This window comes from Hippoglossus hippoglossus, chromosome 19 (assembly GCF_009819705.1).
Source record: "Hippoglossus hippoglossus isolate fHipHip1 chromosome 19, fHipHip1.pri, whole genome shotgun sequence".
Taxonomy (NCBI): Eukaryota; Metazoa; Chordata; class Actinopteri; order Pleuronectiformes; family Pleuronectidae; genus Hippoglossus; species Hippoglossus hippoglossus.
The window spans coordinates 12335138-12362487 of NC_047169.1; the positions used below are offsets into that span (position 1 = coordinate 12335138).

General features: G+C 42.3%; 3 protein-coding genes across 7 annotated transcripts; 2 read left to right on the forward strand and 1 right to left on the reverse strand.

Moving 5' to 3' along the window:
- The first annotated feature begins 735 nt into the window (after nucleotides 1-735).
- On the forward strand, nucleotides 736-8806 carry LOC117752474 (WD repeat domain phosphoinositide-interacting protein 1-like). Its single transcript, XM_034569809.1, has 12 exons — nucleotides 736-1155; nucleotides 2366-2448; nucleotides 3132-3301; nucleotides 3382-3478; nucleotides 4407-4504; nucleotides 4618-4710; nucleotides 4790-4860; nucleotides 5152-5259; nucleotides 5894-6058; nucleotides 6147-6254; nucleotides 6868-7007; nucleotides 7425-8806. Exons 1-12 carry the CDS (start codon nucleotides 1079-1081, stop codon nucleotides 7544-7546), a joined length of 1332 nt encoding a protein of 443 aa, XP_034425700.1. The 5' UTR covers nucleotides 736-1078; the 3' UTR covers nucleotides 7547-8806.
- Nucleotides 8087-23196, reverse strand: arsg (arylsulfatase G). 4 transcript variants are annotated; one of them, XM_034569806.1, is made up of 11 exons: nucleotides 22802-23196; nucleotides 19185-19432; nucleotides 18666-18901; nucleotides 17338-17452; nucleotides 14780-14926; nucleotides 11608-11822; nucleotides 11435-11515; nucleotides 10288-10396; nucleotides 10081-10201; nucleotides 9857-9947; nucleotides 8087-9464 (listed from the first exon to the last, which is right to left on the reverse strand). In XM_034569806.1, exons 2-11 carry the CDS (start codon nucleotides 19409-19411, stop codon nucleotides 9142-9144), a joined length of 1665 nt encoding a protein of 554 aa, XP_034425697.1. In that variant the 5' UTR covers nucleotides 19412-19432; nucleotides 22802-23196; the 3' UTR covers nucleotides 8087-9141. The 4 variants fall into 4 exon arrangements, with proteins under 4 accessions (XP_034425697.1, XP_034425696.1, XP_034425695.1 ...); XM_034569805.1 differs by lacking the exon at nucleotides 22802-23196 and adding an exon at nucleotides 21397-21504 and having other exon boundaries at nucleotides 19185-19424; XM_034569804.1 differs by lacking the exon at nucleotides 22802-23196 and adding an exon at nucleotides 21395-21489.
- Nucleotides 20273-27350, forward strand: LOC117752471 (monocarboxylate transporter 7-like). Of its 2 annotated transcripts, none has more exons than XM_034569803.1 (6): nucleotides 20273-20394; nucleotides 23171-23410; nucleotides 23528-23671; nucleotides 23762-23890; nucleotides 24655-25668; nucleotides 26504-27350. In XM_034569803.1, exons 2-6 carry the CDS (start codon nucleotides 23173-23175, stop codon nucleotides 26800-26802), a joined length of 1824 nt encoding a protein of 607 aa, XP_034425694.1. In that variant the 5' UTR covers nucleotides 20273-20394; nucleotides 23171-23172; the 3' UTR covers nucleotides 26803-27350. The 2 variants fall into 2 exon arrangements, with proteins under 2 accessions (XP_034425694.1, XP_034425693.1); XM_034569802.1 differs by lacking the exon at nucleotides 20273-20394 and adding an exon at nucleotides 20872-21295.

The following is a 27350-nucleotide window of genomic DNA, read 5'->3' on the forward strand; positions in this document are numbered from 1 at the left end:
GGTAAGAATGTAGGTATGTGTTAAAGTATATATTCTCTGCTTGAAGTAGTAATACCACAGAAAAGCAACAGCAAGTATAGACTACATTTAGAATGTTACTCACATAAAAGTACATATATATTATAAAGAAATTGTACTTAAAATATAGATATAAAATATAAATCAAAATACTCATCTTGGATAAATATGGCACCTGAGAGTGTGGTGTCATTATATAAGATATTATTACAGTTTCATGATTTTAATAGCTTGTTGGGATGTAGCTACCTTAACTTGATAAAATTATGTTCTTGTTACACCTGCAAAGTATCAGATAAACATAGTTGGATAAAAAGTACAGGATTTTCCACTCAACTATTGTGTTCAAGTATGAAGTAGCATAAGATAGAGTTAAAAAAACAAACATGTAATTTGAATGAAAAACAAATTAAAAACACCTTAATCAGCTAAATGATATTTCATTAACAGCAAAAAGCTTTGTCCCACAGTTGGGATGGCTGATGTGTCTCGGCATCTTGCTGCGCGTCTCTCACCCAATCAAATCATCAAAACAATTCCTCGTGACGAGACTGAAAGTGGAATTGGCCAATCAACAGCTTCTTAACTCCAACTGGGCGGCTCCTATTTTAGTGACAGTCGCGCTGTCAAATCAATCCGAGGCTTTAAGAAGGTCCACCAACAGGAATCCCGGAGAGGACTGGTCGACGTGCAGCTGCCAGCCAATCGCGACGCGGCTAGGAGTGACGCATCCTCCCATCAGCTGTTTTTGTTTTGCAGTGAGAATATTGAAAGTTAATAACACAATAATAAGACCGTGCGCTGAGCGGAGGAGGCGGCTCGGTGAGGAGGGGTTGTTTTCGGGTCTTTTGTTGGGCTCAGTCCGCTCTCTGTGTGTGTGTGTGTGTTTGTGTGTGAGATGTATACCACCTGAACCTCAGCCCCGGACATTCCTCTCCCCGGAGAAGAGTGTGAGCGTGGCGCTTGGAGAACCAGAGGAAGGGGGGGAAGCGGGGATCGACCCGAGCCTAAAGGCCTCCGACCTCGGCCGGCGAGACGGGGAGCGAGCTCGGCGGCTCGGATGGAGACCCAGGACCTGCCGGAGGGCCCCGCGGCGGACCGAGGCTTCATCTGCGCCTCCTTCAACCAGGACACCACGTAAGCGACCCCGCGGCCCGGGGCCCGGCGTGAACTCAATCTCCCTCCATGCACCTGACTGTTGCATCATTGTTTTCAATCGTATTTACACACTGCGGCTCGTTTTTAAAACAGTGTGAATGTGTGTGAGCGTCAAAACGAACTACGACCTTGTGTATGCTTTGATGAAACTTCAGCTGAAAGTGAAGTAGGCCACTGATCTGATCTCCTGGGCCTGTTGCACATTAAACCACAGTTAGTCACCAAATGCAGTTCATGCTATGTAACTCCAACATGATGCATGGCAGCAAGTAACGTACAGTTAATAATTAACCTGCAACAGTAGCAGTAAATGTGTTTTGTCAATTATTACTGGAAACAACTTTCCTGTGTCAGTTTGGACCCCCCACTCATTTTAACCATTCATATCTGTCCTGTAGGTGTCCATTGTCCCATGTTAAGGCCTTATTAGGGGGTAAAATACAAATTAACAGACACACCCAGCTCTGTGTTTTTTCAGATACAGGTGTGTACATAAACATCCACCTGGGCACTGCTTGTAAAACTAAGCAGGTGGTCAAACACCCGTCCTTCTAATCCCTTTGTCATTGTGTCCCATTTTTGTCTGATAAGATAAGGGGAACAATCTCTGAGGCACTTTACAGGTTTTTAATGGAAGATGCATAACGGCTAAGTTGTCTAAACAAGATAAGATAGACTGGGGAGAAAAAGCACCTCCTCAGGTGAAGTAGAGCTCAGGTCAGACCCGGTCACCGCCTCCTGTCAGTTGTGGCCATTTGCTACTATTACACATCAGTTTTACTGTAAACTAGTCACCTCAGCTCATGTGAGCACATGCCGCAAGTATTTGATGATCCCACTCATCCAACACCATCGGAATAACTCTCCAATGGAAGCTAACTGAGGCTAGTGGCTTATAACACCCTTTATATAGATTTCACTCCCCGCTGTGTGCAATTTTTATACTACACTGATTATATGTGTGTGCATGGAAATACATCTTCATTTCAGTTGCAAGCCAAATACATTTATCCGTTTTGGTGCAAACAATAGTTTCCTGGAATTTCACTTCAAATACAGGATCAATTAGTCAGTCAGTCAATCACAGTATTTGTTAATCTATTTGTTTTACCATAACTGTGATGGATGTGGTTAATAACATGTTCTGTTCTGTGTTGTTTGTATGTGTGTGTGTGTGTTTTCTTTGTAGTTCTCTGTCTGTGGGCACCAAGACGGGCTACCAGCTCTTCTCAGTCACTGCTGTGGACAAACTAGATTGCATCCATGAGGGAGGTAGGAAGAAATCTGCTCTTTAGTCTCTTTTCTCAGGAGCATCGAGTGCACGTGTGACAGCTCCCACATCCACAGTACAGAATGTACATGTTTTGTGGGTGTTTATGAAATCTCCTGTCATGCATGTGCACCAGCATCCCCTCCGTCAGAAGATGTGCCATAACGGCAAGGTGACACAAGTAAAGAAGTGCAGTTCACCTTGGTCAGACAACAGCTCAGACCGGCCACGACATGTTCTGCATACAGGGGTCAACATGGAGGAACGCTCAGTTTTGTAATCCTCAGAAGCTGCAATGAGAGAAAAAGTCTTTGTCTGTTAAGCTGTTAAAGTGTCGGACAACAAATCAGAATCAAACAGCAGAAGAGGATGCAGCGTTCGCCTTTGTGTTATTGGTAATATGAGATTACATTTAATCAAACAACCACATTTTATTGGTATAGCCCGTATTCGCAAATCCCAAGGGTTTAACAATCTGTACAATGTGCAGTGGACATCCTCTGTCCGTAACCCTTGACTAGAGTGAGGAAAAACTATTCGCCAAAAAAATGTAAATACTTCAGAGTCACCATTGAGGGGTTCCTTCTCCCATGATGGACAGAAGTGCAATAGATGTCAGTAGATTTAAGTTTCCATAGCTTTTCTAAGTCAAAGTACCCAGCTGTCCTCTCATCTCTCTCCCCAGTCGAATGTTCGGAGGTGTATATAGTGGAGCGGCTGTTTTCCAGCAGTCTGGTGGTGGTGGTCAGCCTGTCCATGCCGCGGCGAATGAACGTCTACCACTTCAAGAAGGGCACAGAGATATGCAACTACAGCTACTCCAACGACATCCTGTCCGTCAGGCTCAACAGACAGGTGAGACGCAGGAAATAGACCCGTCCGCAACCTGTAATCTCGCTGGTTCTGTACTAATCTCTGTGTCACTGTCCCCTCAGCGGCTGGTGGTGTGCCTGGAGGAATCCATCTACATCCACAATATCAAAGACATGAAACTACTCAAGACCCTGCTCAACACACCCATCAACCCCTCGGGTACGCTCAAGCTGTTATACACACATAGATGTGGATTATATAAAGTCACATTTACAGGACAGGGTTATGGTAAAGAGTCATAAAGTAGTAATGTCAGTTGTGGATCAAATCTCTCTGTGTGCTAACATTAGCCACCAGAAGCTACTGCTCAAACCACATCTAGTATGGCTGTAGCAGCAAAACCACTAAGTGAGCATGAGTGCATTTTATTAGGACTACATAGACTTTTCATTTGGAAGATGAAGCTGCTATTGCTCTAAAGCTACTCAGGGGGGTGCAAAGTCTTATAAGATAAATACTCATAATTTAAAAGAAGTCAAACCAGACATTTGGCAAATATTTACTGTGTACTATATGTCTAATTTGTTAAATAACTTTTCAAACTGCTTAAATTCAGTTTTTAACAGTATTTTTAATACTGTGGCTCAACCAAATATTTGTAAAGACATATATATATATATATATTTCTTTTTTCCTACAGTTTATTTTAAGTGAATCTTGGCCATTATCCCTCTGCCTGAAACATTATAATATTTTGGTTTTTACAATAGTTCATTATCTTAAGCATTCAAATTTAGATTTAAACATGGAAAAATACACAAATACAAAAATCTAATCATTAAGTACAATAACTATTTACATTATATTTTTAAATCATTTGTTCACTTTAATGATTTGTTAATTGGTTTAAATTCATATTTGACCTAGTAGCAACCCCATGACAACTGACAACAAATATGCTGAATTATAGCAACCGTCATCAGTCTCTATTGAAGTAGTTTTTTTTAGAGGAAAAATGTTTTAGACAAGTAATGGCCCCAGATAGACAACAGATGAACCATCTTACACAATTGGCCCAAAAGGAGTCTGGAAGAAAGAGAAAAAAACACATGAAACGGTTTAAATCCTCCTCTGCACTCCCTCGTAGGTCTCTGCGCTCTTTCCATCAACCACAGTAACTCCTACCTGGCGTACCCTGGCAGTGCCACCATCGGGGAGATCACGATATATGATGCCAACAACCTGGTAAGGCTGCATTGAATTTTCTAACACAACCACATAATGGAAAGAAATACTGCTGTTGTCATGTGTCATGAAAAATCCCAGTGTTGATGAAAGCACTTGTTTGCCTCTGTTAGAGCACTGTGACGCTGATTCAGGCCCACGACAGTCCCTTGGCCGCCCTCACCTTCAACCCCTCTGGAACCAAACTGGCCAGCGCCTCAGAGAAGGTGAGGACTTGACCCTTCTTTTATCCCCTTTTTCATTTTTGTTATCCCCCTGTCTAACCATCCATCGTCTGCAACATAGGGTACTGTTATTAGAGTCTTTGGCATTCCTGAAGGACAGAGACTGTATGAATTCCGGCGAGGGATGAAGAGGTAAGTGCTTCACAGTTAAATCCGAAACAAGCAAACTGTGCATAGACAGTGATCAAGATGATACACGATGTATGACACGGGTTAAAACAAGTTCCAGTCACAAGAAGGCTAACAGGCCATATACTCAATATTTAGTGTTTATATGAGTGAGACCCTTAACTCCTGCTGCTCAGTAGCTGGAGAGGCTGTTTTCACTCAACGTTTTAGCACATGATCAGATTTCATCTTTGTATTTACAGTTTTCAGTCCCTGATGCTGTCCGTGTTTGTTTCCTATGTGTGTGTGTGTCAGGTATGTCAGTATCAGTTCCTTGTCCTTCAGTGCCGATGCCCAGTTCTTGTGCGCCTCCAGCAACACTGAGACGGTTCATATCTTTAAACTGGAGCAGCACAGCCCGAGGTAAACGCTCCCAACTCTTTGACCCCGATTAGACCTGATATTAACATCCGTCCTGAGTGAGCCGATCACGTGTGGTAAAGAGTAAAGACACACAGTAAAATCAGATCTCTCACCCAGATGTTAATACCAGGTCTGAACGGGACCTTTGTTTCTACATGACAAATTAAATCAGCATTTTGTTTTCTGTAGATGAAAACAGGAATTTACTGACTAACCAGTTTCAGAGTGCTGATGATGCTGGTGTGGTTTTGCTGGTGCTTTCCTCCAGGTCATAATAAACCTTGGTATTTGCTCTCAAATGGGAGTTTTTTTTTTAATCTGTGATCAAATTTCCCCCCCTTGAAAATTATATAACATTTCTTTTGCATGTGCTTTTGTCCCAAAACAACTTGACACGATTCCTTGTATCAGAAGCCTCTTGTGTCCTTTTCTGACCCTTGCATGGTTCATGGAAGGACAATTGAATGACCAGCACCATCTGCTGTATCTCTGATGTAAAGCAATGTAACATGTTTTCAACTAGAAGTGCCTAAATATGTAAAACTCAGAGTAAAAAGCTCCTGTAGTGATTTATTGATCTTGAAATGTTATTTTCTTTACATCTCTAATCATGACCCTTCTGTTTTCCTTCCAGTCAAGATGAGGAGTCTCCTACATGGTCAGCGTATATGGGTAAAATGTTCACAGCAGCCAGCACCTATTTGCCCGCTCAGGTGTCCGACATGATGCATCAAGACAGAGCCTTTGCGACTGTACGCCTCAACATGTTCGGCTTAAAGAACATCTGCGCCCTGGCCACGTAAGAGAAGGGAGAAGAGAGGGGCGTTTGTTAACAAGTGTATGAACGTGTAGGTTCATTGACATCTCGTGTGTGTTTTGTTCGTCAGGATTCAGAAGCTCCCTCGCCTGCTGGTGGCGTCCTCGGACGGATTTCTCTACATCTATAATGTGGATCCACAGGACGGAGGCGATTGTGTCCTTGTCCAAAGACACAGGTGTGTGTGTGCGCTTTAATGGGCTCCATCATGCATAAATATAAATATAATGTTAAAATCATTCATGTTAGGATTCCCTCATTAGTAAGCTGCTTTCAAACATACACTGAAGTCCGGACATTTTCCTGAAATTTTCCAAAGGGGCTGTATGTGAGCACGCAAGCGTCTGAGCCAGTTGCTAACATTTCGGGGTTAGTACAAATGTCAGCAAAATGTCAGAGTGAGCACATGAGAGAATACACCTGAAAAAATGTCCAGAAGATTCACAGCAAGCAAGTTGGCGTGTTGATGACGTTTTTAACATGAGACAGATGTGAAACTGGAAGAATACAAATATCTCAGGGTTTCAATACATGGAGAAGATGCAGTTGAAGACGCCAAACTCATGTAATTTACTGGAAATTCGCTACTAATTACTTATTTTGAGCCAACAACAACATTTAAATAGGACAAATCAGGCAAATCCACTGTCTGTAAATGTGTGACAGTGGGACACTTTTTTTCAGTGGAAGTCACTGATCTCCAGTTTCCACCTCTACAATCTGAACTTGTGTTTATGTACCGTGTCGGGCGTTGTGATGTTGTCGTGTCTCAGTCCGCTCTGTTCCCGCAGGCTGTTTGACTCCGGCGAGGAGCAGGTGGAACAGAGCGAAGAGGACAAAACGGAGGATGTCCCTCCCCAACCAGCCAGCCAATCATACGCTGCCACTGTGGCACTCCCTTCAACCCCACCCTCCGCCACCACTCTCATGGGTAGGTTACCACCAGCCATACAACACTGGCATCCTGAACTAGATGCATAACAATTACTCAGAAATATCAGAACTACTAAAGAGTTAAATCCTAAACAAAAGAGCTCTTAAGTCAGATTTTACAAAGTTATACTACAAATATTTTTAGAATATTTATGTGTTTTGGTATAATTTTACCTTTAAATGGCCCATACCTGATGGTGGGATGTGGAGCCTACTGGGATTTATAATAATATAAAAGGCTTTAAGATATGAAAAGTAAAATTTGATTTGTTTAATTAATAATGTTAATTCATAATGTAACGAAACCCCTATGATCGACGTTTAGAGTCTGATTGACTTCATTTTAATAAGCTATAAAATGAAGTTTTCTTAGGTTTTGTGAATCCACAGCTGAAACCTGTAATCTCCTCGTCAGGTTACTCTGAAGATGGTGGAGCCCAGAAAGGCGACGTCATCCCGGAGCATGAATTCGCCGAGAGCCCCGTCTGTCTGGATGATGAGAATGAGTTTCCCCCAGTCGGCAACCAGAGTAACTGACCAAACCCCCCCCCACCACCACCATGAACCCACCCATCCCTGCGAACAGTCCGACTCAACTTGCTTGGAGCATGGATGGAGGCTGGAAAACTTCAAACATATTCCTGACATGTTGAGACATTGTGGCCCCCCACTTCACCTTCCCACATGTACCTCTGCTGGCCTTGGGTCAAATCTGCATCCCTCTCACTTTTGTAAGGAATATTTAAATAAAAAAACAGTCTTTTCAAGCTTTTTGCTGAAACAGATTAAAAGCCTGTCTGAGAAGTCCCAATGTTAGCTCCCCTATTCCGCCATAAAAAAACTGCTCTCTCATCCCTCGTTCCCTCTTTAAATAAGGACCTGACATCACAGTGACATCATACTATCATGGTAGCAACCAGCTGAGCATGTGATTGGTCCAGCAGAATATAAAATCCGGGCCACACTCACATCTTTTGAGAGATACTAAAGTCGCTTTAGAAGCTTCTTGCAAGTGCTATAGACAATAATCTAAAAAAAAAAAAAAGCTATGTAATCTTTTTTTAGTATTTTTTTTCCCCATCACTTACAAATCTTCAACATCTGAATATCTGTCATCAGGGCATTTTTTGTCAATCAGGCCGCAAGATGTTTGGAGCTTTTTGACGGGCATTACATGAGTCACACCGAGAGAGAGAGAGAGAGAGAGAGAGAGGAAAAAAGATGCTGTTAGCGTGACACACTATTTAAAACCGGATACGTACAGTAAGTATTGTATGACTTGCAGATGCTAATTATGGTAGCGACAGACGAGACTTAAAACTATTGCCGAGTCACAGATGTAGCCTGATGATACATGTGTAGAAGTCGGCTCTGTGGCGGTCGACCCTAGATTGGAAAAAACTTGACGACGAGCTGCCAGTGACGAAAAACGTACACGTCCGTGGATTTCAGTGATATCCTGAAGACCTTTTTTTAAATTCACGACACGATGCTGAATAGTGTGTTAACGTGCAAGTCCAACTCATTTTTACTTTGTATTAAATATTCTTTTGCAAAACATTTTGAAGTATTACACATCAATGCATAGACTTACCATGCATAAATATATATTGAGGATTTTTACTGTGTGTATAATGTGTATATATAACATTTATATATAGTACTGTTGTAATAAGTAACATGGTATTGCAATTAGTGGACAAAAGGTGGCACTGTTAGGACACCTTTCTGCTGCATTGAGCTGTTCAGTTCTGGACATTTACCACAGAGACCCATTAAAGCTGAGCAATGATTCAACCTCTGCACTGTCTAGTTATGATTTGTTAAAAGTAACATTTATTAAGTTGTGATGATATTAAATTGTCCTATTAAATCTCATCAAATACCCCCAAAAAACAAATGTATGTGTTTGTAGCCTGCAAAGTCCATTGTTAAACAAACAGCGAGGCTTTCTAATGATTAACATTGCAACAATATGACCCATTGACTGTAGCACGTCTGAACTGTTTCATGTTTTGATAGATGAAATGATTGACCGGCATCTGCACGTTGAACCTCCCAAAAAGCCCATTCTACAAACAAACAGCTGAGCTCATCCCGAGAGCTGATATTTGTCCCCACATGTTGTTGGCTCAGATCTGTGTGCTTCTCTTTCTGTGAGTGAGTTCCCGTCCTTGGCCAGGCGGGTGGCAGCGGCAGACAGCCCGACCCGGGTCACAGCAGGGTTCTGCTGATTTGTCAGTGCTGTAGTCGGCTGCAGACACAGACTCGTCGGTGGCTATGTCCCACAACAGCTCTTCCCTCCCACGGGCGATCCTCTCTGCTACAGCCCGGTATTCAGGTGTCCCGGCGTCCATGGGTGTTTCCTCGGCCTCGTCACGCTCTAGGTCAAATATCAATGGTGGGTCATGGAGCTGCTGGCTCCCTGTTGCACCCCCACATGCCTCAGCTGCACCTGTAAGGGGACAGAGATGTGTGTTAGTATACTTTTTCTCATGTGTCACATTTTTGTCACAAATTATCATATTAACTATCTCATACCACTTATGACATATGCTACTTTCCAGAATCTCATTTTACATTCATATTCCTCCACTCCAAAAAAGCAGCTGCTCTCATTTAACCTTTAAAATCTTGCAGAGAGAACATGTCTGTTGAGAACCACACTATGGTATGCAGGACATAATGTCCTGCATACCATCCAACATGGTGGGGGGGCTACACCATCACCATTAGATCATTTCATTTAGTTAAACATGTCTACCAACATTACATCTGCTATACATATATATATGGCTTTAATATAGTGGGACTGGGTCAGCACTTAGTGTCGTGGACGCCACTGACCTGTGATGTAGAACGCTTTGTGTTTCCCTGATCGAACCGTCTGCAGGTCACCAAACCTCCCCGCAGCGCCACTGTTAGGGTGGAAAAGAAACTACAAAAGAAAGGAGAGAGGAACTTAATGTCTGCAGCAAGATCCTAATGCAGGGCTGGAGCCAATCACAGCTGACGCTAGGCGAGAGTCAGGGTACACCAAAATGAGATTAACAGCAAAAACTAGCTCTTACCTCATGACCTCTGTGTTCACCTTGCAGGAGGATATTTGTTGCATTGATGCCATCGTAAGGTCTGTCTGCGGGAGGTTTTACCCCTGCCAGAGACAGAAGAGTTGGGAAGATGTCCATCCCACTGCAAGAGGAAACAAAGACAAGAAGAGAAATATTAGTATTTGAAGTATTAGAGTCTCTGTGTATTGGTAACATAAATACAAGAACCTGAGCAGGGCAGAGCTGGTGGTGTTTGCAGGGATCTTTCCAGGCCAATAGGCCACTGTCGGCACCCTGTGACCTCCCTCCCAGGTGGTCCGCTTAGCCGAGCCCCCACCTCACACGCAGGAAAAAGATCAGTGTAGGAATATGAGGATTCACAGCAATATGATGTACAGCAGCTCCAGCCACTACCATGCAACTGAACACATTACAACCTCTTGTGTGATTTTATCAATACGCAGTTAAGACAAACACCACAGCCTGCTGTATATTTAAGCTTTGGGCCTTTGCTACTGCGTCCGCATTGTTTTCTCAGCTCCACAAAATATGCATAGTGAAGCCATATCCTCGCCTATCCATTTGCTTGAATTTTGGGGATTTTGTGTTAAACTCATCCAGCAGCTTTTTGTTGCGGTCCGGTGGTAGAAATGGTTTTCATGTCATATACATCTATGCCCTTATAGGTGGTAAACACTGGCCTCCCTGATAAGCCCCCCTCCCCCACGACAACTATTGAACCAAATGCATTTTCTGCACCGAGACATTGAAAGGATTGTATACTTGGCGAGCTTACCTTCTACACGGAGTCGACAGAGACAGAAATTTTCGCAGTCATACATCGACAGAATCATTCTCCTTTGGAATAAAGCTCCTCTAAAGAGTGAGCTGCTAAGTCTGTGCTTCACCAATAAGCCTTTATAAAAACCACAGCACATCTGGAGCGGTGCGCGCCGTTAGACCCACAGGCCGATGCTGACTTTTCTCATCCAATTACAATTTCCACTTTTTTCAAAGTTGTCGCTTTAACGTCTATTCCTGTTCTATTCCTGCTGCTGTCTTGATTTTATTACCTCTAATGGTACTTTTTTATTTACTTTAACAAACTCCCAACATTTCCACAACATATTCATTAGGTAAATAATCTTTAAATCATTAATTCATATAGAGCAACTGTCAGATCAACTGTCCTTCTCACTACCCTTAGGCCAATTCATTGTGTCCTTAGACAACTGTAATTATAATTTTACTTAAGCAAAGGTTATGAGAACTTTCCACCACATATTAACCAGCTCCCAGCATGTTAACCAAGTAAAACCAGTTAACTTCTTATCAAACTACTTAGCATACATTATTATAAACTATATTTCTATACCTCTGCTGGTCTGCCACTTCCCTATGAAAGGTCCCACACTTCCTGCGTACTGGCACTTCTGTTCCCAAGGACCATTGTCACCTAGAAACACACACACACACACACGACATTTCTTCAATAACAGTTACAATAGCAGTGTCAAAGAACAGACACAACTCATCCAGTGGACTCACCAGTGAACCAGATGAGCGTGTTGTTCTTGTCTGTGTCATCAGAAGTGCTCTTTACTGCCCCCACCAGGCTGTCCATCTCCCGCAGACTGGCACTGTACACTGTGCAGTCATTCGGGTGGTTAGCGGTGGTGGTGGTGTCCGGAGGGAGTGGAGGAGCCAGCGGAACGTGCATGTGAGCCAAAGCCATGTATAGCAGATAGGGCTGCCGTCGCTCCCTGAAGAGACAGTTAATAAAGTGTCACACAGTTTATATGGACAAATGCTTCTCTGAAAGATCTTATGACAGGACTTGCTCTTGATTTAAGACATTCTGACTTGTAGCAGCACCATAAGATATAACAGTGATAACATTCAATGTTGTGCACAAAGGTGCAGATTACCTACTTTAAAGCGTATGTTGTTTTTCTTTGTAGGTTACTGTTGGGTCATCCCCAGAGACGACATGACAGTTCCCAAAATGTGAAGCCAAATGATTGTAAATGCCCCTTAGTGGCTTGAAGCAATATTGTTCATAAACCCTACCTCCTCCATTTCAGTGGATGGGACATTTCAGTCCGGTTTTAATTTGTTATTTGACGATACATCTGTGAAATGTCATGATTGACAGCTGAGACCTATAGGTGGACAATGTGTATTGCAGGTCCTCGATACCATGGCTCCACTCCCTGATCAATACTATGACAACTAGACAATTAACTAAAATTTAATTTTAAAAAAACAACGACAGTTTCACAAAGGAAGTGATCATAGATATCACAGAGCTAATTTATTGCACTGCTTGTTATTAAGGTGCCATAGGGAATACAAGCTCCTCCAGATAAGCCGATATAGGGGTTAGCTCAGGCAGCTTATTATCCCAGGCTTCATACGCTACTGAATCCAGCTGATATTATTTTATCTTTTTTGTAATAACAATTCCCAAGAAAAGACTGATGCCATCCTGTGTAGCCAAGTCTAAGCAACTCATGTGTATTAGCTAAAGAACTTTACTATTTTCTGAAAAAACACTAAACACCATTAAATACCATACAAAAATGCTGGAATTGGAACTTGAGTGTGATATGACTTCATTGTGACAAAGGAGGACATCTTGATTGGTGGTTAAACTTATGCTCTGCAGTGCTTGATCATTTCCCAGCCTGTGGTCATACCCGTGCATGTGAAAGGCAGTTAACTGTAGTTGGGTGCAATTGTACAAATGAGTTTGTCCGCAGGTAATATTTTGGCAAAAACAACTACAAACCAAACACAGGCAAACTGAAGTTGTTATGACTACAGATCTGCTACTGTAAAGAAACAGCCACAGACCAGAATGTATTTATTATAAGTATTATTATTATGGTGTAGAAGGTAATGAAGCATAGAGTTGAGAATAGGGTACACTGACCTGTACTTGTATTATTACAGCCTCTAGGAATAGAGTAGCTTTGGTCCTGCTGTGATCAGGTTACCAATTTTAAGTTGACATGGGAAACAACAGTGCAGGGAACTTCTTAAGAATACATTACCAGGGTGTGAGTGTGTGTGTCTCTGCCTCAATTCCCATATTAACAAATATGTTTGACTAGGCAGTCTATTCTAAGCTATCATTCATTGCTTTCAGTTCTCATGTTTCACACTCTCTGTAGAAAGACAAGCAGAAGCACTTGACAGACCAGGTTTCACTGGCCGTTTAGTAAAAAGAAGAACAAGGCCGATACAGAAGTTTACTTTCTGTGTTGGAGTTCCTCAAGGGTCTGTTCTCTGACCTCTTTTGTTCAACACCCACATGCTCCGATTACTCAGATTATGGAATACCATAACATCTATGATCATAATTTTGCAGATGACTCATCTCTTCATTACAGTGCCACCACATGATGGAACTGCCTCACATCTTCTGAATTTGAGCATTGAACAAGTCAGTGACTGGATGTGGCAGAATTTCCTACAACTGAACACGAAGGAAAACTACTGTTTTTCATTCTGACTTTGGGTCTGCTAAAACTGCCAGTTTATATATGAATACACTATGTATGGAACTTCTTATTAAATCCTTCATCACATCCACCAATAAGGTTATGTTTTCCCCCTACGTCTGTTTGTCTGCAGGATTACACAAAGACTAATGAATGGATTTCAATTCGATTTGGTGGAAGGATGGGACATGGGCCAAGAAAGAATCCATTAAATGCTGACCCGGATTAAGGAATGTTGTTTTTCACTTTCCTTAACATGATAGGTTTTTTTTGACACTTTCACCAATTTCCCAAGAAATAAGGATCTTATCCTATGAGTATGTGCAATTTGGGGCTATTTATTTCTGTTTTGTTGTCCTTTAAATGTAGTTTTAATTTCTTCTAATGTCTTATTTCGAATGTATTTCTGTGCCTCTACAAAGCACTTTGCCTTGTGCCTTGCCTTGAGTGAGAATGGTGTTATCTAAATAAACCAACCATGCCCTGCCCGGCCCAGCCTTGATTATGGAATGAGGACCTGTTTGACTAAAACAAAAAAACTGCACGATTAGACTCAGTAAATCCATCTTTATGCCCTAAAGCTTCAGAAACATCAGAGAACCACCCAAGTTTTTAAGTCACACTCTGGTAAAGATATAAATCAACATCTTTCATACTGTTTTCTCAATAGAAGAAATTCATTTGGCTCCACATTGTGATCCACAATATTATTGTATGAACATGTATACACGATAATAATACTTTATACTGTCAGATTTATGATGATGTAGACATTAGAATTTCATCCTGAGCCTCAGCCCTCTTCAATTCTGGAGGTGTGGCCGAGTTATGAACAAACACAGTGCTTCTGCTGCCCTTTGCTCCCCGTCTCCAGCCTCCCCTCATCTCCCGACACCTGCCTTCCTGCACTCACCCACAAGATGTCCTCACACCTTCCTCCATGTTCCCACTAGTCCTGCCCCGCCCATACACACAAACCAGTTTCTCTATCCCAAATCAACACTGCAACTTTTATCATCGCCCTACAGTCTTTGACACATTGTTGACGGTGATGTTCCCTGTTTGCTCCCCTGCATGCTGTCTTTCAACTCATCTGCCTGGTCATCCACCCATCTGACTGTAAGTTTTCTTTGTGCAACTGCATTTGGGGTCCTCTGCTACACACACACACAGTGACATAGTGGAGACAATTTCTATTGCCTGCTGTATTGTACCTTGCATTTAGTATAATCCTGGTTGCAGCAGATTTGTATCGCTCCGTTAGTGTCCATAGATCGAGCGGCTGCTCCACTATACTGCGATTTTCGATCAGAGGAAGGCCCACTTGGGAATAACAGCCTTCATGCACACTTCTCTTCAACCTAGAACATAACAACATAATAAGTTGTGAATGTGTGTGTGTGTGTGTGTGTGTGTGTGTGTGTGTGTGTGTGTGGGGGGGGGGGGGGGGGGGGGGGGAGTGTTTGTGTGAAATGATTTGGAGGTGCAGGGGTTTACAATCCTGAAGGAAGCAGTTGATACTTTGTTTTTAAGAGTCGGTTTGTACATGAAAAAATTCAAGCAGGGACCTGTCCAAAACAGTACGGTTTGTGGTTAACCAGACCTTCAGGCTTAATTCTGGGTTTTACAGGGTTATAAAACTAATAACACCACTTCATTGTGTAATAACACCTGCATTATGTAATAATCTTACACATTTTGTAATAAACAACATGAACACAATATGTTATGAATTTATCTGCATTTTGTAATAAATTATTACATAATGCAGTAGTTATTAGAAAAATGCACGGAATGTAACAATATGGTGCATTATGTAATAACCAACAAAAATGGATGTCTTCTTCTCTACTGGCTTTGACATTTGAAAAAAAAGAAAGAAAAGGTAATAAATATATTTCACCATAAAGCATTTTATTTGCTTGCTAATGTACTGGTATGAAGGCTATGGTAGGAAACTACATTGAGTAACTAGCCTTCTCTCTCTCTCTCTCTCTATATATATATATATATATATATATATATATATATATATATATATATATTATACAGGAAGTTTACCTGCAACATCATCTGTCTGTATAGAACACCTTTTGGCTGCAGTGTGCAGAAGACACTAGATGGAAGGAATCACGTTGTAAGGTATGTGAATAAATATTTATTAATCTTCAAAGCAGGATTTATATGTTTTCTCATTTAGAGTTCACTATAGAGAAGGCTAGCTTCTCAACTAATATAAAAAGTCAAGGGATTAATAATAAAGCTCAAACCTTTATGCTAACAGCCACAGCACTAGCTAACCTAGCTTGGTTTTAGACAGGCAAATAGTGTTTCGGTGAAATGGAACACCTTTGTCACACTATGTTGATGGGAATGACTGGGACGCACACTTGGATAGTATGTCACTATGTGGGACCTATGGTGATCACATACTGTAACTCTACAAAGGCTGCTGAGATTTTCAATGTTCAGTTTCTCATCGTCTCCACACGGGGAATTGATGCTTCCTCTATTATATCTTCAACTAATTCCTACAGTTACAATTTACCAGTGTTGGTCCTTGAACACATAATGCCCTGCCACCCGGACCCCCAGATAATACCCTGCCACCGGGAACGTTGGGTAATGCCCTGGCACCTGGACCCTCGGGTAATGCCCTGCCGCCGGGAACGTTGGGTAATGCCCTGGCACCTGGACCCTCGGGTAATGCCCTGGCACCCGGACTCACAAAACGTAAGTTGAACGACTAGGTGCTTGAACGAAGTGATGAAAAACCAGATGACGAGATAAAAAATCATATGTAGTATCAGTATAATAACATAACTAAAATAGGAAAAAGTACTAGAAATAATTTCCAGTTAAGTCCAACTAAGGATATACTGTAATATTATTATTTATAGAGTATTTTCGCTTTTTTTTTAAACAAACTATAAAAAAAAAAAAGTTTTTGTAACTATTTGGTCCCCGTCAGGATCCAGTAGGAGTAATCGGTCTTGTTTTCCAGTGATGTGATTGGTCAGTAGTCGTAACCCTGAAAATCCAGGATTAACCCTGTATTGTATTGTGTATTACATTACATTACATTTCATTTAGCTGACGCTTTTATCCAAAGCGACTTACAATAAGTGCATTCAACCATGAGGGTACAAACCCAGAACAACAGGAATAGAGAAAGTACAATGTCTTCAAAAAAGCAAAACTACAAAGTGCTATAAGTAAGTGCCATTTAAGTGCTACTAATTTGTTAGTTTAAAAATGTTATTCAAGGTATAGTCGGAAGAGGTGTGTTTTTAGTTTGCGGCGGAAGATGTGTAAACTTTCTAATGTCCGGATGTCATTGGGGAGCTCATTCCACCATTTAGGAGCCAGGACAGCAAACAGTCGTGATTTTGATGAGTGTTTAGCTCGCAGTGAGGGAGCAACAAGCCGATTGGCCGAAGCAGAGCAGAGTGAACGGGCTGGGGTGTAACGTTTGACCATGTCCTGGATGTAGACTGGACCCGATCCGTTCGCAGCACGGTACGCAAGTACTAATGTTTTGAAACGGATGCGGGCAGCCACCGGTAACCAGTGAAGGGAGCGGAGGAGTGGAGTAGTGTGAGTGAATTTAGGTAGGTTAAAAACCAGTCGGGCTGCTGCATTCTGAATGAGCTGCAGAGGTCGGATGGCAGTAGAAACAAATGTTCATTTAAATGTCTAACAAAACAACATCCGTCAGAAGAACAACTTCAAGTTTTATGTGAGAGTGTCAAGTCGGAGTGCAGAGCCACACCTGAGCACTTGAGGTCCAGATGTGTCACAGGGGGGGCACTGGGGCAGGTTATATCCTGGTATGTCAGTGCAGCCCATGTCATTACTGTATGGAATACCTAAGTAGGAGTCAAAACCTGTACGGAAGACAAAAGGAAATGCTGCAAGTATTTCTGTTGTGGCACACAAACTCAATACACAAGGGTTTAATCCTGTACACTGTGTGCTCTTCTATCAACCCTTGCAACCACGCTGGCTTTTTGATCAAAATGCCTTTATGGCCCCCAATTTAGAGAAATCCTAGATCCGCCACTGATTGAAAGTGAATAATTATTACAATATAAAAGCTGGTGGTAATTAATTTCCACCACAGCCAAATGACAGTGAATAAGACAGTGACAGATATGACCCAATCCAACAGGTCAGTTGTAAAGGTCGATATGTGGTGGTAGTGTGCTGCATTGGTTTTCAACCATTCAGGCACAAGGATATCACTTTATGTTACTCCTGGTCGACTTTAACATCACACTGCGGAACTGTGCCTTTTGCAAAACATCCCCTGAGGACATGACTTTGAGGGCATAATGTATTTCTGTGGTGGCTCCACACAATCCCTCTTTAGAGTCCCAACTGCTGTGACCCTGCTATAATGACCATGCCACTGAGTCAGCTAAAATGGAAGGGTCCAGTGGAAATGTGGCGTCTCACAAGACACCAGCTCACACTCGATAGGAAAGAGTCTTAGCAATGAACTGGAAAGATGCAGTGCAATTGAAAATTAAGTATACGAGTGTGTGTTAGCTTCTATCTCACAGTTTTATGTGTCATATACATTTTTGAAAATTCTTTAAATGCTTAATTAATGCTAAATTAAAATGGCTCTGTATGAATATGTGTGTGAATAGGTGGATATGGTTTGTACTGTAAAGCAATTTGAGAGGTCGATAAGACAGAAGAGAGCCCTATAAACACATCAATCTACCCTAACCCATACACAATCAATTTACTCTTCTATGAATGATACCATGGCCAGCAACAGCCAAAGTTTCCACATTTGGATTCTTGCAGTTTCAGAAAACTTTATCAGTCTCACCTTTATGTTGACAAAAGCGTCTTTGTTTCTACTGTAGCTTAACAAATTACCTCAAAGACCATTAAATTGAATCTATTTTTATCATCCATTCCTGCACAGAAACAAAACCTGAAATCAATCTCTATGCTTTCACTTGAAAGGATGAATGTTTTCTTTCAACCCAAAAACCTCTTTGACAAATGCCTGCCGGATCCGAGGCTGTGACGTTCAGCCAGGTCTTCACAGATTAGTGGCGTAAATGTCAAGCTTGCACTTACCTCTGTGAGTTGGACCGTATGGTCCGTTGTGGCCAAGATGCCATTTCCCGATCATGCTGGTGTAATATCCCGCTTCCTGCAGCAGCTGGGGCAACGTGACTTCAGTGAGGGGAAGACCGGCCACAGAGCCCACGGCGAAGTTGTGCGTCACTCCGTTTCTTAGGCCGTAGCGGCCTGTCAGGATGGCGGCACGGGATGGGGAGCAGGTAGAGGCCGGGGAATGGAAGTCTGTTAATCTGTATTAAAATAAAATGAGTTTTTACAGAGAAATGACAGAAGGAGAAATTGTGGAACACAACTTATTATTTAAGCTTATTCAATACCTAGTTTTTTTTATAAATAACCTATAATGATGCAGTCTATATCCACCATGTCACAGACTGAAATACCTTAAAACCCCAAAAGCTTCATGCTTTTACTTAATGAGATAAATGAATGTAGATTTACACAAGACACTGATGACATCACATGGTATTCAGTGCTAGAGAACAGAAATTATATTAAGTATTAATTCTCTACTTTAGTCCTTGCTCTGCCATCAGGTTGAGGTAAGGCGTGTTGTTTGCCCTCGCTTCAGGCTGGTTAGCATCCAGGTCACCCCAGCCGATATCATCTGCAACTATGATGATGAAATTGGGCCTCTCGCTGGGATTATCGACCCTGGCTCCATGTAGGGACACCGCGTGGAGCAGCAGCCCACACAGCAGCATCCCAGTCAGAAGAAACGGGGCCAAACACTCAGCCATTTGGGGTCAAAACCTGCCAAGTGTTACATAGGTGTCATTTAAAACAAATACTTAGCATATAAACACACTGTGAGTGGGACTGCATACAACAAACACAAAGTCAGAACTGAGCTGAACTAACTCACCATATTTAAGGGCATTAAGGGAATGGATTCCTTTGGGGTTGATGTTTTTGTTGACACTGTGACCGAATGGGTTCACATGATGTGAAAGAGTGCTCTGTAGCTGAATGACTACATCATTTACCTCACCAAGTAGCTCCATTTATAATGCACAGTAAACATAAGGAAAACGCTGATGTACCGGTTGTTTTTCTGGACCAGCCATGTAATCGTACATTCTGTGCTTTTTAAAGCCACGAAAACAAATCGCTGTTAAATACACAGCTTGCAACACGATGCTATGTATGTGAACTGGACAGGTGTTGCACGGTCTTGCGAAATGTCCAATGACATGAATTTGTAAGGTTGCAGGATCATTAAGTTATTGTGTTTGTTAGGGGTGGTCGGTGAAATTGACTGAGCGATATCAGATAGCTCTCGTACATGAGATGTTCTGAAAAACTAGCACACATTCAATTTGACCTCTGAAGACCTTTTATTCAAAAATACATTACTTAGATTGTGATCTTTAAAAAAGTCGGGAGCTGAACTATTTGGCAACTTTTCGGTGGTAAACCAACTTTCTTTAAAAATGCCTTGTAAACAGGAAACATGGGTCCAACCCAACCTTCTCTTCATCAAGTGTAAATATTGATCAAACGAAACAATATTTACCCCCCATTCTAAAATGAAAGTTAATGTTTCACTGATGCAATCTGAGAGTTTACATGAGGTCATGGTCATTTTACACAGATAGACAGTCACAGTGATGGAATATTTAGTGGGGAGGCTGTGGAGTCAGAGATTTGGACAATTAACAATTATCTTTGCGATAAAATCACCTCAAGATTGACATGATCTCAGGTCCATATGAAGTCTGAGGAAAATAAACAATTGAACGTGTCTGTGATAACTTTAAAAGAGAAAAGGTATCATCAGAAGACGCTGAAGAATTTGGGTAGTCAATGTGGCGGGGGCGATAGGGCAAAAAGTTAAAGATTGAATTGTTCAAGTCGGTTGATACGGATAATTATCCCAATGAATGCCTCAGTATTGTTCCTTTTAAAAGCGTAAAAACAGATTTTGTGCTGGAGTGAAAGTTGTGGTTTTAAACTCTTCTTTACGGACAGAGAATGAAACACTTGATAAAATACTGTCTCATCTCCTCGCTGCTCTGACACAATCCGCATTATATCGATATGGATTTGAACTTTTGTAGTATCGATATTTGTTGAAAGTAAATGACGTAAAACTAGGAACATGGAGAAATTGGGACTTTTGAATAAATAAATACATATTTTAGACAATTAATAATTGAAAACTGAAAACTTCATTTTGAGGTTGTTTTTTAGCTTGACGCTCATTCACAAAGTTTTCCTCACACACAGGCCTGATTGTGAGTGTGTGTGCGTGCGCACCCCTCACGGTAGCAGGGGGTTGTGGGGAATCTGCAGACGCACGTGGAGGAGGGAAAGAACTGGTTGGAACCAGATCTTTCACCCTTCTGCCCCCCCACCCCCCTCAGAGGAACGTGGGGTGGGGGGTGTCCTCGAGACCAGCCACAGGGGGCATCTCCGCGCGCGTCCTCGTCTGTCTCCATGTGTGCGCATGTTCGTGGACACCGGCACGCGACAACATGACTGTGCGTAAAAGCCGGTCAAACCTGCTGCCGTTCATTGCAGCAGCAGCAGCAGCGCGCGCGACACACCAGACGATCCGGGTCCCAGGAGCGCGAGTCGAGCGAAGAGGAAACAGAGAGAAGAGCGAGAGAGGCGCTGCACAGGTGAGACACGCTGCTCCTGCTCCGCTCGGCTCCTTCTTAACCGACACATCTCGTTAACACGAACAGCGGCTGGAGGCCGAGGCTCCGCGCGACGTACTTACACAGTTCGAACCCGATGTTTGAGTCGCACGAAGCCCGCGAGCCGCCGGTCTCCCAGAGCGTTGCGTCAGCCGCACGAGCACGAAACCGTCACGGCTCTGACATGTCAAAATGTTACATTTGATCATGGTATTGACTCCTGAGTCAATACCATGATCAAAGTCAATACCATGATCAAAGTCAATACCATGATCAAATGTAACATTTCTAATGGTTTTTCTTTTGTTGGTGGATTCACACCACTAAGTAAGTAACAAATTAAGTTGCAACTTAGTAATGTGGTATTGATCGTTCAAATGAAAATGAATGAATGAAATGAAAAACTGAAACTTTGAAACAATAAAAGTATAAAATCTAACTTTTGAAATTATTTTCCTTTTGTTGGTGGATACATTAACAAAGTAAGTAACAAATGATGTTGCAACCTAGTAATCTAGTATTAATAATGCATTGGAAATGAAAATTAACTATATGTCAATATGACCACTCCTTTAACTTGATCAATAAAATAAATATAAATTAGCAATGATAAAGCATTGTGATGGAATTTATTTCATTAGTTCTTTTGGAAACTACTTTTAAAATTATTTTTGCGGAAGTGAACTATTAATAATAATGCAAATGAAAAGTTTAAAAAAGTAACTCAGTGGTGTTTTTTACTTTAAAATCATTGTTTGTAGAAAAGGATCCATTGTGTTTTGTGATCCATTGTGAAGATGTATCGTGTTGTAGTTCAACATGTGGTTTTGCAGGGGAGCGTTCCGTCAGTTCATGTCTTAATTATTGTAATGACATTGGTTTAAATGTGCTGGGCAAGTGTTACTAGTTCTAAAAATTAATGCTAGCTACACTTAAATATTACAACTACACACTGTACACAGGTATTTGTCTAAAGCAGCTATATATGTACCACTGTAAACTTTACAGCAGGTGTCAATAGACATATTAGTTTTCTTCGAGTGTGTGAAGTCAGTAGCTGAAATCAGGAAATCAGTTCAACATACCAGTACAGCTTATGAGTGCCAGGGTATTGTACAAGTAAAAGTCTAATCTGAACAAGTATGGGGTCAAACAAAAACAATGTAGACAATAGCACCTGGACAACTGCATAGTGTTGGAGACTACAGAGATAAACTGTAACCAAAGTTATGTAATATTTCACTCCTATTTATTCTTTCACACTCCTAAGTGGAGATTATCACGATCTACACCTCTACACCTTAGCAACTATCTTACTAAATTGTTCGTATCAGCCAGACAGGCTGAACTTCAACCTCTATCATAACCATCTTTAGTTACAGCACAGACGCTGTTGTACACGAAACAGTGGGTTGGTAAGGAGGCATCTTTTTTTATATTAGCTGATAAAAATAGGGAGGGAAATAAGCACAATAGGCCGCCCGACTCACCTGAAGCTGACTCGTGTGCTGCGGAAAGGTCGGAGGCGCACACAGCTCCGTTGATGCTGGAGCTTGTGTTTTCACCCCTGCCCTTTTGTTTGTTTGTTTGTTGGTATGGGCTCTACTGAGTACCATTCTGGTTTTTAGTTCAATCGGACCTGGGGTGAGATGGTTATCCACTTGGTCTGTCATGAATGCATTTGAATTTTTCTTTCAAACCCATTTACATATGGAAATATTGTTTTAATTTGTAGACACTCACTGTTAGTGTGAGGCCAAAGGTCCAACTTCAACTTTTTAAACAACATTTTGAAGTTTATATTTGACATTTTCAACAACTATACCAGTCACTAAAACTGCCTTTTTGTTTTTCCAGTCATGGTACTGTGTGGCACCAAGGTGCCGCGCTTCTTGGGGCCCAACGTGTACCCAGAGGCTCCCGATGGAGGCTGGGGATGGATGGTGGCTGTGGCCTTCTTCGTGGTGGAGGTTTTCACCTACGGTACCATCAAGAGCTTCGGCATCTTCCTCCAGGACCTGATGGAGGAGTTCGGGGAGACCAACAGTCGAGTCTCCTGGATTGTCTCCATCTGCGTCTTTGTCATGGCCTTCAACGGTGAGTGCAGCTGATACGAGGGCACAAAAACTAAGTCGAGACTGAAATGATGACGTTTTGAGAATTACTGTTTTGCTGTCGCCTCTAAACAGACCTGTTACCCCTGTTGGTCCTCAGGTCCTCTCTCCTCTGTGTTGACGAGCCGCTTAGGCTTCCAACCCGTCGTCATGATTGGAGGATTGCTCATTTCCGTGGGTACCATTGCCACCAGCTTCACCAGCTCCATCAACCAAATGTACCTGACCTATGGTTTAGTTGCAGGTATTGAATTGCTTTCCTGCTCCTTTGTCTCCATCTATGATCCTTAACATGAAACTGCTCTTAAACACTTGCATTTTTTCCACTGTGCAGGTCTGGGCTACTGTCTGACCTTCTTGCCCACTGTGACCATCCTTTCCCAGTACTTCTCACGTCGACGGTCTCTGGTCACAGCTGTAGCGTCCACAGGAGAGTCCCTGTCCATGTTTGCCCTGGCGCCAGGTGAGTGCAAGAGGAAAACCATGCATTTTAATATACATTTCTCAGGTAGAAGAGGAGAAGTAGTCTTTGGGCTGTCTTAAAATATAAATCTATCATATGTTTTCCCTCTTGGCACAAAAAGAGACACAGGTACGTGTAGTACTGACTGCACCAAGGTCCGCCCATCGTGTTCTTTTAACCAGAATAACCAGATTGGCCACACCCCGGTTTTAGCCTCTTTGTTCTAGCTTCTAATATAGATTTTCAGTTTCTTATATTGACTTACAAGGCACGTAATGGATTGACTCATCAGTATATTTTGGATCTTTTATCCCCATACAATCCTGCTGGCACTTTGAGATCCTCTGACAGGGGCCTGTAGATTCTTTGAGAAGTTGAGAAGTGCTATGTGAATAGATACTAAAGATATTAAAGGGTCACTGTGTAGTATTCAGGGCCATGTAGTGGTGAGGTTGTACATTGCAGCCAATTCTCATTCTTCCCTTCCATGCATGTAGGAAAAGTTATATCGTCCTCCAGGTAACATAGAAAAAGGCTTTCTGGAGGGTTTTGTTTCAGGTTATTATAATACTAAAACACTGAAAACATAGTTATTATTGTATTTACATTTAGTTTATTTAATCTCTGCCTATAAATCCCCCAGTAATCCCACACACTGGACTTTTAATGTAAAAATAGCAGCTTATATACAAGCCAGATCTCAAACACCTCATACTTAATGCTCCATGTGCAGTTCTGATGAATACTCTCTTCTTGATTTTTAGCCTTTTCTGCACTGAGGGACCGAATTGGCTGGCGTCACACCATGGTAGTGATCGGAGCGATGCAAAGCAGCATCATTATCTGCGGTGTTTTGCTTCGGCCAATCATTATTCAGCCCGGAGTATCACACAAGAAAGAGACTGACGGAGCAGCCCCAAAGGAACTGGAAGTCCTCAGCGTACAGGAGACCGCGGAGGGCACAAACCCAGAGGACTCTATAACAAACAAGATCTCACATGCAACAAGTGCTTCATACAGTCTGGACAAGCAGTTGACAGGAGGCTCCGTAAGCACCGGAGACTCCGGTGTACATTGTTTTGATTCTCTATTTGGTGGAGATAACGTCAGCGCAGAGGAGAAGACTTTACTGAACAAAGACGCAGGGTCAGACACAGAGAAGGAAAATGTGGAGAACAGTGAAGCGGGGATTAAAGAAGCTGAGGAGGAGAAAGACTACAGAGATCCTGAGAAACAAAGGATGAAAGATGAGGAAGATGAATCAGGAGGAGAAAAGCCACCTCCAAAGAATTCAAAACTTATAGATTTCTCCATCCTCAGAGAGTGCAACTTCATTCTCTACTGTCTGTTCGGGCTGTTTGCGACGCTGGGCTTCTTCGCCCCTCAGCTCTACATCATCGAGCTGAGCGTGAGTCGGGGCGTGGAGCGGGACCGCGCCGCCTACATGCTCTCCACCATGGCTGTGGCTGAAATCTTGGGCCGATTCGCCATTGGGTGGATCCTGACGCGAGAGCAGTTCAAAAAGAGGAAGCTGCTTGTTCTTTTGCTGTGTGTCATTATAATGACAGCAGATCTGGTGGGATTTACTTTGGTCACGGAGTTCTACGGGCTGGCTGTGTGCTGTGCTTTGTACGGTTTCTTTATGGGGACGCTAGCTTGCACCCACATCCCCATACTGGCTGAGGATGATGTCGTCGGCATAGAGAGGATGTCTTCGGCTGCCGGTGTCTACGTGTTCATACAAAGCTTCGCCGGGCTCGCGGGACCCCCACTTGGAGGTAAGCGTTATCTCTTAATTACAAGTTTCCCAGGATACTGAGGTTCTACTTTACCATAGGTTTTATCTTCTGATCTCTAAAGGATAGTTCTTGTCATGACGAAAATCTAATTTTGATAACCATGCTTAAAAACAGTCAAAAGAGAACAGCATGCATTAACCTTTAGTCCTTACTATGGGCCGAGCTTCTGAATCTCTTGAATGCATCTTTCATTAGACCCTCCTTGCCAAGTAAACTTTTATGTCTTGCAAACTCTGAAGTCTGAACTTTGGGTTTTGTAAAAAAGTTCTGTAAAATTGGGTGCAGACTTTCTCTGGAGTTTGCCTTTCACATACGAGGAACGCAGCAGGTGATTGTCCGGGTCAGACACATTCACAACAACAGGGAAATGTCCTTTCAGACGAGGGGTGGTGCTGCGGAAATCACATGTTTTTGTTTACAGCACATCGACACGTTAGATCATGAAAAACTCTTGAATCTTGACATCCTTCCAAGTTGATGTCTTTGTCTGTGTCTTCTCTAGTATGGCTGAATTTTCCGGCCATTTTCCTGCTGTATCACATGGGCTCATTCTGACATTTTCAAGACATTTCACTAGGCAGCTGGCAGGAACAGTTACGGAAAATGTCTGGAGCAACTGACTCTGAAATTTGTCCTCTTGTCTATTTGACATTCAGCCCCTCTGGAAAATTTTCGGAAAATGCCTTCAGTGCATGTCTGAAAGCAGCTTCCGTGACGTCGTCGGTGTTATTTCTCATATCAGTCACAGACATTACACGGTGGTTGAGTGGACTGCTCCATTAATGCTTCCTTTTTAATCCTCCTCTATCCGCAGGTGTGCTGGTGGATGTGACTGACAACTACGGCTCGGCCTTCTACTCGTGTGCAGCCGGCATGGCGCTGAGTTCCGTGTTCCTCGGTTTGGTAAAACCTGCTAAGAGAGGATTCCTCTGTAGGAAGAGGACCTCAAAACAGCTTGAAGACGCATGTGCACGTGAAGAGGAGTCAGGGGAACAGAGCGAAGAGCATAAACGGGACAGAACTGACAGCCCTCAGGACTGCTCTGAAGCGGGGGCCAACCCTGACCACAAGGGGGCCACAGGAGACGTCCAGGAGGTTATACAATTTGCTTGAGCCAATAACGGATGATGAGGATAATTAAAGGGTCAAGCCATATTGGAATAAAAGGCTGTTTAAAGACTACTACTGCCAGAGTGCTGAAGTGACATGAATTAAATTAGCTTCAAGTCAGTATGATTTTGATACCGTCTTGTTTTAATGGATGAAGGTGTGAAATATTTCTGAAAGTCATGGACCTGTCCTGAATGGACCATGACAGGTGCTTTTAGTTTTAGATTTTCCAGAGAGAAGATGCAGCGATTTTAAACACTAATAAACGAATCACCTGCTGGTAATCGATACCCTGAGGAACGCCAGAAAAACTTTGAAGCAAATGTAGCTGCAAGGAACAATGGGTTGCACAGAAAATGCATAAAGCTCAGGAGTATGTGATTAAAAGTTTATTTTTTTAATCAAACTGTCACCAAGCTTACAATGCACTGTTGTCATTTGCTGTGTCCGACACAAACTATTTTTGTAATGACGAGTTCAATCACAATAATGAAACAGAGTCGTTTGAGCCTGTGAGATGTGTGTAGTTTTTTGTAAACTTTTACCTTGAA